The 13,393-nt window shown below is 43.3% G+C and overlaps 2 protein-coding genes across 3 annotated transcripts; one reads left to right on the top strand and one right to left on the bottom strand.

The window, feature by feature from the left end:
* The first annotated feature begins 199 nt into the window (after nucleotides 1–199).
* On the top strand, nucleotides 200–6,067 carry zbtb25 (zinc finger and BTB domain containing 25). 2 transcript variants are annotated; one of them, XM_014143842.2, is made up of 3 exons: nucleotides 200–322; nucleotides 1,483–1,619; nucleotides 2,347–6,067. In XM_014143842.2, the coding sequence occupies exons 2-3, from the start codon at nucleotides 1,597–1,599 to the stop codon at nucleotides 3,593–3,595; spliced, it is 1,272 nt and encodes a 423-aa protein (XP_013999317.1). In that variant the 5' UTR covers nucleotides 200–322; nucleotides 1,483–1,596; the 3' UTR covers nucleotides 3,596–6,067. The 2 variants fall into 2 exon arrangements, with proteins under 2 accessions (XP_013999317.1, XP_013999316.1); XM_014143841.2 differs by having other exon boundaries at nucleotides 1,430–1,619.
* On the bottom strand, nucleotides 5,343–13,186 carry si:dkey-1h6.8 (uncharacterized). Its single transcript, XM_014143838.2, has 2 exons — nucleotides 13,020–13,186; nucleotides 5,343–11,371 (listed from the first exon to the last, which is right to left on the bottom strand). Exon 2 carries the CDS (start codon nucleotides 11,235–11,237, stop codon nucleotides 9,417–9,419), a length of 1,821 nt encoding a protein of 606 aa, XP_013999313.1. The 5' UTR covers nucleotides 11,238–11,371; nucleotides 13,020–13,186; the 3' UTR covers nucleotides 5,343–9,416.
* Between the last annotated feature and the right edge of the window lie 207 nt (nucleotides 13,187–13,393).

Here is a 13,393-nt window from a genome sequence, read left to right as displayed (position 1 = left end):
AACTTTGAGGCGCTCTTAAATTGACTGAACATGTCATGTCAATTTTATAATATATTTAGAATGTTACCCTTACTTCAACGTTTGTCAACCAACGACATATGTTTAGGGGAAAGTAAAACACGGTATTTACAAACTGTTCACACCTTTTATGACAGAACAGCAAACGTACAGTAGGCTACTGTATAGTCACGTGACGAATAACACCCTCAGGAGACAATCACATAGGAAGACGCGCGAGACCGTGCGAGAATTTCTCTGTGGCAACAAATAGGCTACGTACGAAATATAAACCTTTATTTAATATATATTTCGCAAATAGGTGGTAAGAAATACTTCCGATTATCGTATTTGCTTTGTTTTGCAAATAGGAGGGGATATCCAAATGCATGCATTGGGGCCCGTGTGGGTTATCGAGGCTGTTCACGGTTGTTGATTTTGTCTAGAAGGAATACTTGATTCGGTCGGCAGGAACACTTGATAGGCTACAACGCAGACGTGTGTGAATCGATGTGATGCTGTAGTGAAACAAGCTGGCGAATATATCTTGAGACCGCCTGTGGGTTGTAGGCTACATAGGGGACTGGCATGTTGACCATCATTTAGGATGGTATTTTTCAGTTATTTGCATATTTCATTTGAAAGCTGACCCCTTTATCTGTGGCGGTTGCAAGAATGCATGCGTTGCTATGTCTGACAGTCCATCATATTGTCCCGTCTGCTTTGAAGTAGGCAGCATAAATGGATACAATTAAATAAAGGGTTTGCTACAATATAAACATGCCCTATCTATTGCAACAATGTAACGGTATATTATATCGGCCCACGCTCTGTTACAATGTAATAACCTTGCCGTAAGTATACATCGACATAAAATGAACTGTTTTTATGTCAAAGTAATTATTAGGTTGCGGCTCCTCAATGTTTCATCTTTTCACACCGGAAGTGAAACTCTTATTACCTCAGATGTCAACAGGTAGAAAGTTACGCAGATGCCAACATCTGGCCAATAGTCTTTTTTTTTAGGGGGGGCGGGGTGCTTCTTTCAGTTTTTTGACCAGTAGAGTACGCCATTGTTTCAGCAGCACTTTCAGAAATTCCTTAACGCATGCTTCAGAGGTGTGACATTTTATGAACATATGTTGGGTGTGTTCTAGAGGCCGAGAAAATAGTTTGATCATATAGAATCACATGTTGTCTTTGCACAGCAATCAGACCTCGCCTGGGTTCCAATAGTATTTGTGTTCATTTATTGAGCTTACCTGGCACAATGGAACCAATTTGAATAGTCCCGGAAGTGCAAACTCCACCCCAAACTATCTGAAAGGAAGCGAATACTATTTTAACCCAGGTCTGCACAACATATCCTCTCCTGAACCTAATTTTTATATTATGAATTACTATGTGCGTATATTTATGTGTGTGACATGAGGTGGAGTGGGGGGTATCATGGACGTGTCCAGCCACAGCCTGTTCCTCTTGCAGCAGCTCAACATCCAGAGAGAGTTTGGCTTCCTGTGCGACTGCACAGTCGCCATTGGCAACGTGTACTTCAAGGCCCACCGGGCCGTGCTTGCAGCCTTCTCCAACTACTTCAAGATGATCTTCATTCATCAGTCAAGGTTAGATGAATACTGCATGACTATTGCATTCTGTCACACTAAGGGTGTAATTTAATTTTACTAGGCAAGTCAGTTAAGAATAAATTCTTATTTTCAATGATGGCCTACCAGGGAACAGTGGGTTAACTGCCTTGTTCAGGGGCAGAACAACATATTTTTACCTTGTCAGCTCGGGGATTTGATCTTGCAACCTTTCAGTTATTATTCCAACGCTCTAACCACTAGGCTACCTGCCACCCAATGAATGCCTATGTGTATAGCAAGTCCCTTCAAGTAAATAGTTGGACCAAATGTTTTGGTCTTGTTGTACAGTACCAGGGTCTAGTGACCATCAGAGGTTGTTTCAGTGATATTGGGGATTAGAACGGGTGTTGTGTAAGTTGTCTCACATTGCACTGATTGTTAACCACATGTTTCTTTGGCTGCAAGAATAGATTAGTAGAATAGAATTGAGACTGGCAATGCACTTGTGTGTTTGTTTTTGTACATTGTATTACCTGAATGTCCTGCACTAGAGAAGGTCTTAACTAGTTTGTATACATATATCTAACTTTACAAAATCCGAGGGATATTTTGTTATTAGAGACAGGATAAGGATAAGAGCGTCTGCTAAGGATAAGAGCGTCTGTGAATGAAATAAATGACGTAAATGACGTAAATGAAATATGAATGTGCTTCGAGAGTAAAGGCTAATATACTCTCCCACTGTCTATCGTCATCTTTATAGTGAGTGCATTAAGATCCAGCCCACGGACATCCAGCCAGATGTTTTCAGCTACCTGCTCCACATCATGTATACGGGCATGGGCCCCAAGCAGCCGGTGGACCAGGGCCGCCTGCAGGAGGGCATCAAGTTCCTCCATGCCTACCAGCTGTGCAGTAAGCCTGGTGAGGGTGGGCCCGATGCCATCACCGCCGACCTTGTCCGCATGTCCAACCTGTACGGCATTCAGATTTCATCCCAGTTAGCAAACAAGGAGGGTACTGGGGTCCCTAAAGGTAGTGCAGGGGCCCGAGGAGGGGGCGGCCCCGAGGACGGGCGTTCGTCCACTCGGGCAGGCCGCTCCCACGCCACCCAGTTTTCGATGACTGTGGGGATGGAGGGCATCCCCTCATCAGGCCGTCAGCCCTTCTCTGGTCTCCTCCGTGGTGTCTCCTCTATGGCTTCCGGCGACGACTCAGACATCTCAACGCGCATCAAGCAGGAGAGGGTGGAGGAAGAGGGAGAGGAGTGCCATCAGGCGCCAGGCGGGGGAGGGTCCCCAACGTCTCCTTTGGCCCAGGGCGGCAACCCCTGCCAGGGCCTCTTGTTCAAGGATGGCCCCCATGCGCTGCTGTGCCCCCAGTGCGGCAAGCGCTGCTCATCCCCCGAGGGGCTCCGCGAGCACCTGTTCAGCCATGCCACCTTCGCCCTGGACCCCAGCGGACTAATGGAGGGCCTCTCCCAGGGTGGGGGAGGGGACACAGTGGGCCCTGAGGACCAGCAGCAGCAGCGGGGGTGCCCCCAGGATCAGCAGGATGCAGGCTACCTGGAGGAGGCCCTGAGACAGAGCCAAGCCCTAGCTGACGAGCTAGCCACCGAGCTAAGGCGGAGCAGGGGGGGTATAGCCGGTGGCACCAGTACACCCCCCACCACCACCATGACCACCTCTACTACCAGTCACACACGAAAGCGCAAGATCGCCTGCTCCGTGTGCAGCCTGCGCTTCACCCAGAAGAGCCAGCTGCAGGAGCACATGTACACGCACACGGGCAAGCCGTCGCGCTACCATCGCTACAGCCACCTCTGCAGCCAGCTCATCCACACTTCTGGGCACTTCTGCAAGGGGCCACCGGAGGGCGGCGGGATGGCGGCAACCACTACAGTAGCGCTGGCGGAGGAGGCAAACAGGGATGCTCAGGACAACGGCAGCTCCTGCTATTCGCTAGACTCTGAGATCTCGCAGGAGAGCGTGGACAACGTCGCTGTGGAATGAAAGCGAAAACAAACTGTAGAAATGAAAGAAATACATCAACTCCCATTTTACATAGGTGATGTGCTGGAGTCACCACCTAATTTGATAACTCTTGTTTGTGTGATTATGCAGTAGCCTCTCTTTTTTTTGTGTGTTTTCTTAGAAACTGGATTAACAATGGTAATTGGTAAGAACTATGTACTTATACTTGTTACAAGGTAATTGACATAAGTTATTCCCTTACAGTTACCCGGGGATAACAGCTATGTAATAAGAAGCGTTTTGTGAATACATCTTCATTCACCCATCTGCACTCACCAGAGACTGCACATCTGGTTCGTCTTCATTAGGGCACAACAATAGTAAAATGTTTTTGCAATGGAAAACAAAACTTTGTGATTCTTATTGGACGATTCCAGATAGTACCTCCTGTTTCACCCTGTTTGAGTTTGTTTTCTTCAGTTTGATTCCTACTGAACATGACCCTGTTTCACTTACGTTCCTTACCTTTCGTCATTATCGTTCCACTGATCCGGTTTCCACTGATCCGGTTCGTCATTATCGTTCCACTGATCCGGTTTCCACTGATCCGGTTCGTCATTATCGTTCCACTGATCCGGTTTCCACTGATCCGGTTCGTCATTATCTTTCCACTGATCCGGTTTCCACTGATCCGGTTCGTCATTATCGTTCCACTGATCCGGTTTCCACTGATCCGGTTCGTCATTATCGTTCCACTGATCCGGTTTCCACTGATCCGGTTCGTCATTATCGTTCCACTGATCCGGTTGTATCCTGTCCTTTTGTCAATACCGTCATCTCTCTGTCAGTTAGATGAAACCCTGTGATGTGAATCCAGTGTAAAGTGTATGTTCTTTTATTCAGTGAACGGTTGAATAGAATAGAACATGGTATTTAAAAGAGGAATGTGTTGTCTCTCTCTCAGTTGTCATATTTTACCAGCTGGTATATTGATTGGAAATTAGCAAATACTATGTATCTGCATTGTTTTCTGAAAATGTGCACTCTCAGAAATAAGTAGCTGTTGAAATGGAGCTTGGCTTGTTGTTATGGAGGGTTGTCAGGGTTACAGGAATTTGCAAGGGACAAATTCTTACGCCCACAATGTTGCAGTACACAATTGATGTATGGTAGTACATCATTACACATATTGGAACATTTAAATATTTCCCTCCAAAATCATGAGCAGGGGCTTGGTGTTCCATTTTCTTTCTTTAATCTCAACAAACTAGCACTTACAGTATATCTAAACTTGATCATTAGCAGAGAATTTGCTTGGCCAGCTTCATTCACCTTCAAGAAGTGTGTACTAGCTATGAAAATGGACGTGTATGCAAAAGAAGACAAAGTCACAAGTGTCATCCCAAAACCTTTAAAGCTGGAAAACCTGGGGATGTATTCAAGCGTCACAGGAGAGCTGATCTAGGATCAGGTCGTCCCCCCCTGTCTTATTCATTCTAGATCTGAAAGGCAAAACTGATTCTAAATCAGCACTCCTCCTCTGAAATGCTTAACACATACGACCCTTAGCAGTGTTTAACTACAGAGGAAACATGTTGAATGGGCTTTATCCTGCGCTCCTGAGTAGCACAGCAGTCTAAGGCACTGCAAGAGGCGTCACTACAGTCCCTGGTTTGAATCCAGGCTGTATCACATCCGGCCATGATTGGGAGTCTCATAGAGCGGCGCACAATTGGCCCAGCGTCTTCCAGGTTTGGCTGGGGTAGGCCGTCATTGTAAATAAGAATTTGTTCTTAACTGACTTGCCTAGTTAAATAAAAATTAAAAATCCTTGACAACTTAAGAGGAAGGACTTATTTTAGCTCATAACAGGCTAACATGAGTAGAAGTAGCCTGACGACTCACACTAAGTTCTTCCGCTGCTCTGTCGTTGGCTACATACTTCAATCTGAGACTGCCATCATTGAAGTTGTTTTTGGTGACGAGGGGCATTGTACAAAACAAAGTATTCGCATTTGGTAAAGGGTGGAGGGTTGGGGAGGTACTCAGATCCAGACTCATGGCGGAGAAAAAAACTAAAGTCTGTGGGCGTGGCGTAGTGTTTGGCCGGAGCAAAGAGTCCGGGTAGCCAGGCAACAGTAGAAGTGACTAAAAGAGATACTCTGAACTTATTTAGTCCTCTAAAGCTTTATGATTGTGCGATTGTAGATTCATATTTGACGGATATGTGGCAATGGCTATCAGAGTGTGTAATGTCGAACCAGGAACCTGTATGTACTGCGATAGACAGTTATAAACCTAGGATTATCAAATTGACCTTTCTGGGTTTGTTTCCATTCTATCCTGTTGGTGTGTGTGACCTCTGGTATGTTTCAGTTTGCTACTCTACTATGGCTTTTCCACTTTGTCATACACTTTGTCGTTACCACGTGGCTGTGGTTTCATGTTTTCTTTCATCTGTGTCACTTTTCCATACATGGAAAATGTTTTGTAAATAAATATATTTTTTAACAGATTGTCTCATGCAACTCGTCTCATTGATAGGTATGTTTACAATTCAGAATTCCTTTCCCTCTCACTATTTCTGTTTGTTTAATGCTGCATGTAATTGCGATGAGGTAAATGTTACACACACACCAGTGTCTAAATACAATGGCTGTTTTCCACAGGAGGTTGGTGGCACCTTAATTGAGGAGGACGGGCTCATGGTAATAGCTGGAGTGGTATAAGTGGAATGGTATCAAACACATAGTTTCAATGTGTTTGAAGCCATTCCATTGACTCCGTTCCAGACATTATTATGAGCCGTCCTCCCCTCAGCAGCCTCCACTGCTTTAGTCCCATGCTCTACCCTTATCCCCGAAGTGTAAAAACACGTTCACTCACTCATGGAAGTAAAAGCAAGATTTACAGTGGTAACTTCAATCAGCCTATGATTACACCAATACAATGTTTTTAAACCAGTGAGGACAGAGAAAGTAGGACACACTTAGAGAAGGTTGGAGAATCTCAACACAGCTCAATTTATAGAGCACACCTAGTATGTTCCCTAGCCTGAGTGCCAGTCTGTTTGTGTTATATCATGCCGACTCCTTGTCACTCATTGTCATGCCAAACTTCGCTAGACAAGGACTGCAAATGAGTAAGCAAGAACAGCAACATTTCTGGAACCAGGCTTTATGTTCCCTGTTCTTGTAGTAACAACTTCTTACCACCAGAGGACACTTAAGAGCTGAAGGACACATCCCCAGAAGGTACCATCAGGCATCTCTTCTACCCGGTGCTTATTGGTCTGCGTCACAATTTTCATTCTCCACCCTTTTCCACAAGTGTGCACTTGCACACGTTCCCGACATGGATTTAACAAAGGTGGAAACTCCCTCCAAGCCAATGCTTACACCAATCATGTGCTTTTAAATCCATTATGGGGAGTGTGCAAGTACACACTTCTGGAAAAGGGTGGAGAATTGGGAGTGAAGCAGGTTAATGGAACAGCTACACAGAATGTTTTATGTATCCCTCTGGAGCTCAACATTAAAATATTAAAACTGACAGATGGCTCTGAGACAGCACAATTCTCTCTCAAGCACTAGGTTAAGTATATTCTACTTTAATATAGGACAGCTAGTGCTGGAACCCATCAAACTCTTACTTGTGATAATAACAAAATGTCCAAAAATACATTGTTACAATCTGCCATAAAGTAAGATTAAGCCGAGGCTGTAAGAACAATAAGTAGTACCCCACCCTCCCAATCAAATGGCAAATTATTATTGTGCCTTAATTAACAGAGAAGAAACATGATGAGAAGAAACTGAGAAACTAAACAGAACTGTAATGCTTCAAATTGGTCGTTTCTTGATGATAGGTAGGTTATAATGAAATATAAGATAGCTCTATTGCTATAGAAACACACTGCAGGCTTCACTGGGGAAGATCATGTTCACATGTTGAAGCTAAAAATAGGTAGATCGGGAGTGAGATTATGCATGTCTGTCCGATCATTTAATTGGTGACCGTTTTCAAACAGAAAATATAGTTATATTCATAAATAAATATCCACCAGCACGTTATACACATTTAACATAAAACAACAGCAAATCAACCAGATATTACTCACATAACTCAATTAGAAAAGGTCATTTTTCTCCTCACAATTGAATTAATCCTCACCCGTCACATTAAAAGACTGTCAACACCCTTCACTCCTCTGAAGTGATTAACTCCGTAGCCAGATCTCAAGGGGGTGATCACACATACAGGACATACTGCTCATGGTCATATCAGAGAGTTGGCTCATATTATTGGATTACACATTGTTTTGGTTAAGAGAGCCTGGTATCCACCTCTAATGATGTCATTGCTGTTTGCCTCACAGTCCCCCACCTCTAAAAGAGGCCTTTGGGAAACCAGCGAGCCTCCATATATTGAATGTTGTGCTGCACCAAGACAGATGTTTGCTGGTCTTGTTTCCAAATACTGCAAATCTTCTCTGAAGTCCAGGAGGTCAAGCTATGATGACAGAATGACAGCAAATAGCCACCTGGAGACTAGGTTGTATTTATCCATATACACCAGGTCTCAAACTGTTTAATCATTATTTTCCCATGACAGAATGACATTCACACAGAAAAACGACAGCACAGAGTTCTATTCGGACTAGGGTACCTAATATTTTCTTATGACAAGTTACAGGTGTAATGCTAAGCGTTGTATAGTCTCTATACACATAAGAGAGAAAGCTTTTTAACTGAGCAATGTATGCTTAAACATCTATTAAACAGCAACCAGAAGGCAAGCCACTATTCAATAAGAGCCTAAGACTTTCATCGTGTGAAATAATCACCATATCTTAAATACATCATCAAATGTTTGATTAATTAAAATTGGAATCGGTAGCGGTGAAACTGCCGTGTCCATTTGTGACAATGACGTTACATCAACAACCAGCACTGTTTTTTCCCCCCTCTGACATCGTTACACGTCATTGCGCTTGCGATAGAACAGCAGAGTAATGTACCACGATGCTGGTTGCTCATTGGCTCAAAACAAAAACAATAACAAATACGCCTGGGGTGGCCAGTGGAGCTGTTTCCGTATCGCGGATCTCAGATTTTTAAGAACTATAACTTATTCAAATTAACAGATACATTTTATCTGAGAATCTGAGACTTTCAGTTCTATAGGTAAATAAACCGTAATTGAGGTATAAGGACTATATTTAATCTGTATCACTGAAGCGCTACAGATTGTGCGCTAGAAATGTAAAGGTAATTTCCGATTGAGGTGACATATGCAGTTTACTGAGAATGCAGTCTCCGCTAACGCGGGAACATTGCCTTGAAAATTCAATCACACAATAACGCTGAATTTCTGCGATATGGATTGAATAGAGCACTTAGTTCCACCATTTTCAAAACACAGTCACACTGAACAGTTAAAATGTTTGTGATGGTAATTGTTAAAATTGAGTGCCACCTCTTGTACAATATAAGAGAATATATTGTAAAAATGTATTGTGTCAATACGGTTCTCTGGTTTAGATTTATATGAACAACAGCAGTTTGGTCTGTTAACAACAAGTTGTAACCAACAATAACTTTAAAAGTGGTTTACAAATGTATACTTGTCTAATTTAAAAATATATATTTTCTCAATAATCCTGGGTCGTGTTCATTAGACACAAAACGGAAGAAAACGGATTGAAACAGAAACTACTGGTTCAATAAGAAACTCACATTTTTATTTTCTGTTGCAAAATGTTTTCAAACATTTTCCACTGTCTGCCGTAATGAACGCAACTCTGCTGATCCAAATGGGGTCATACATACGTGTTGTCACAACATGCCGGAAGGGGGTGTCAAGCGTGATCTCGACTCCCTTGCGCCTCCCTGTGTACAGTGGTGGGAGTGCCTCTCTGTTCCATCGAGAGCTGCTCCATGGCAGCCCTCATGGCTGCCTGGACCAAGAAGCGAGCCGTCTGCACTAACAGGTTCTCTCCACACAACAACAAGTCCTGGTCGTCCTCCGTCAGGAGGCCACTCTTGCCGCTTTCATCCCCCACCTCATGGCCATCCTGGTCGGACACATCCTGGTCTGAGTCAGCCCCGGGGGTGATGCTGATGTTGGTCGAGGGCTGGCCATTCTGCACAATGTTATCTTCCGTGATCCTGCAGAGCGTGTCATTCTCCTCAGATGCATCAGCAGCGTCCTCGGCAGCATTCTCTAAAGAAATTATCTGATTTGAGTCTGAGGGATACTCATTAGTGTCCATGGCAACGCTGTTGAGTGTATCGATTATCGCACAGTCTGACTCAATGACCTTGTCCTTCTCTAAACACTGGATATGATACAGCTCATCTACTCGCATCTCGTTAGCATCCATGGTAACATTGATGACCTCACTGAGATTTGAGTCTGTGCCAGTTTTGGCACAAGTCTCAGTTTCCCATAACTTAGTTTTGAAAGAAGTCTCAGGTTCCAATATCTCTATTTCCTTTGAATCATCCGTTGGACTGGTCACTGTGTCTTCTGTATCTACCTCTGGTCTTACAACGCTTGTCGGGATGGGACTCACTAGTAGGGACTCTGGGCTCGTTGGGGTGTCTGTTGGGCCTCCGTCCTCGGGCTGCAGGGCGCTCACTTCGGCACACACTGTCACTCTCTCTGTACATTGTCCTCTAACCTCAGCCCCCTTTTCCAGAAGCTCAACCCCCTGGATGTCAGATGTGCACTGTTGTCCCGTGTCTTGTGTCCCCATTGGCTCCACCTCAGTCTCCTTGTCTCCAGTGTCCTGGGTGTCCTTGTTTCCAGGGTCCTGGGTGTCCTTGTCTCCAGTGTCCTGGGTGTCCTTGTCTCCCAGAGGGAGCACAGCTGAAGGTGCCCTTCTTCCACACATCAAAAAATGCTGAAATGTCTTCCTGAAGGTCACTGACGGTTGTTGTTGGACATCTTCAGAGACCTCCTGTACAACATTTCCCTGTTTTGGCCTTTGGCCGCGGACGTAAGACGGTGTCAAGAGCCGCTTGAAGGTCGGCCACGTCCGGATGGTAAACCTGCGCCTCCTTTTCATGACATTGTCAATGTCAGGAGCATTGCGGACACACTTGTCACTCAAGGAGATGGGGTCTTCTCCCATTGACTTTGCTTCAGTATGAGTTAGTCTCTCAGCTTGTACAACTCCCTGGTCACCATCCTGGATCGAAGATTTTGCAGCGTACTTCTTCCTTTGTCTTCTGACGCAAATGAGAGCCGGGGAAAATAACCTTCTCCAGCCATGCTTTGTTGATTTCCTCGTCTTACTGTGTCCTTCCAATTGGCCTTCACTGGTCTCATCCTCATCTGAGGTGGAGCGCCACCTTGAGGGCTCAGTGGGTAGTTCAGATGAAGCTTGATCCTCATCCATTTTTGAGGTTGTACAGATGTCGTCTGAAGTGGCTACAAGTTGTGATGATCCCGTCTCTCCAGCTTCTATATTTGACTGTTTGATGGAGGAATCCATTTGAGTTCCATTGATGATGTTCACTCTTTTGTTTCTCTTCTTAGAATGAGCCTCAGACCTGTCACCTCCCTGGTTGTTGGATTTTGATTTGCCCAGGAGGAGTCTGGGTGGACCAGTCAACTTCCTCTTCAAGACAACTTTTTCCTGACGCTGTCCATCTTGGCCCCCCTCAATCGCCATTGGTTAGTTTATAGCCCAGCACCAAAGTGAATGCTACTGATTGATTAGAAATGAAGAACACACCTCACTTATGCACAGCAAGCTGTCATGGAAAAGTTCTCTCTTCTAATTACCAACAAGGAAAATCCTCAAACCTGGGGAACATCAACAGAGAATGACTAAATTAGAATTGTAATTGTCATGTACATTGCCATGTTAATGAATTAATTCCAAACGTTGATTAACCTTCAGTTATGCCCAAAGCTACTGTAATCATGTATGTACAGCATTAAGCCATTAGTCTACATTAAATACAGTGAGCTCCAAAAGTATTGGGACAGTGACAAATGTGTTGTTTCCAGCCCTTTGGATTTGAAATGATACAATGACTATGAGAGTAATGTGCAGACTATCAGCTTTAATTTGAAGGTATTTTCATCCATATCGGGTGAAACTACAGCATTTTTGTACACAGTTCCTCTATTTTAGGGGACCAAATGTATTGAGACAAGCTTAAAGTAGTCAAAAGTTTAGTATTTGGTTCCATATTCCTAGCACGCAATGATTACATCAAGCTTGTGGTTCTACAAACTTGTTGGATGCATTTGCCGTTTGTTTAGGTTGTTTCAGATTATTTTGTGTCCAATAGAAATGAATGGTAAATAATATATTGTGTCATTTTGGAGTTACCTTTTATTGTAATATGTACAAAAAGTGCTGTAATTTCTAAACGGTTCACCTGGTATGGATGAAAATACCCTCAATTTAAAGCTGACTGTCTGTACCTTAACCTCATAGTCGTTGTATCATTTCAAATCCAAAGTGCTGGAGTACAGAGCCACAACAACAACAAATGTGTCACTGTCCCAATACTTTTGGAGCTCACTGTATATAAGATCACATGAGCAAATTTAACAAAGTATTTTCATAAACTGACTGACAGAAGTTAGTCTTTGAGACAGCTTTCGGGTATGATATAACTGAAGTAAACATTTAGGTTGTCAGGTTCATATCACATTGTTCCCAGAAAAAGCGATCAATCTGACTCAGACTGATAATGTATAATTCAATTACACAGATGTTTTCCTAAACATGCCTCTTAGAATGATGGACAAGACAATTACAGGCTGGCTCAGTTGACTCATCGTGTTTACCTTGTTATAAATGGCTGCTTAGTTTATAGTTTTCCTTGAATGATCGCAAGTACATAGCTGTGTCCTTTATCTAAGATTAAATTACTATATGAATTCATTTATTGATCTGAAAATGAGACAAATATCCATAACAAAAAATGTATAGGGCTATTTAGCCTATCTGAAGGCAGAACATTATAATCATATTTCAAGCATCACCTGCCATATAATGTATTATAATGTTGTCCCCTTTATAATGAATTCATTGAAAAATCATTGGCTCAATATCAGACAGGCTATCAGCTTTTAATTTCTAATATCTAATACATTTCAGTTAAGCTAATTCCAATGATCCAAGCTCTCATCAGGCTATTGAATTGAATGAGTTTGGGATATTGGATTATGCAAGCACATGCGACAGTTATCATGCTATCAGTAATATGCTGTAATTTATATTTTGGGTTACAATTTATCTTTTTCCTTTCATCTAGGCTGATGAAGCTTGTTTGCATTTATGGCGCCAAATGATCTTTACCAACTAAACGATGAACCCTGCACTCCCTCTCACCACCTTGCTTCACATGCGAAACGGACAGATGACATGCTTGGTTGAGTTTTAAATCTATTTACTGGTCAACAATAATATCCTGGAAATACACGTATAGCCTACCTGGGTCTACCTGATAAAGCCTAATCCTGAAGGACAAAATTAGTCGGAGGTTATCGGTTGGCGTTGACGGCTATAGTAGAAATATCCAGTTTCCTTCAACTACAGTGCGCCCCTGCCACTGCCAGGCTTGAGTATCCTTTTCAAACCCATGCCTGCTCCCTGCCTGCAGCGAGCGAGAGAGACTCCCGCGAGCAGCACGAAGGTAGCGTACCGCCCAGTTTCCATGGAAACCAGGTGATTGACAGTTTATTTAGAGAACTATGTCATTCAATAAAAATATACAATGTGTGGAGGCCTCCTAATCATATAAACGTTACTGAGGCAGGACAGAATGGACTAGAGTAGCCTTGCTATCCAATTTCTGTAATGTCTTT

Source organism: Salmo salar, chromosome ssa15, assembly GCF_905237065.1.
Source record: "Salmo salar chromosome ssa15, Ssal_v3.1, whole genome shotgun sequence".
In the NCBI taxonomy this organism is placed as follows: Eukaryota; Metazoa; Chordata; class Actinopteri; order Salmoniformes; family Salmonidae; genus Salmo; species Salmo salar.
Note: the sequence above shows the minus strand (reverse complement) of the source record. Positions and strands in the feature narration are given on the sequence as shown.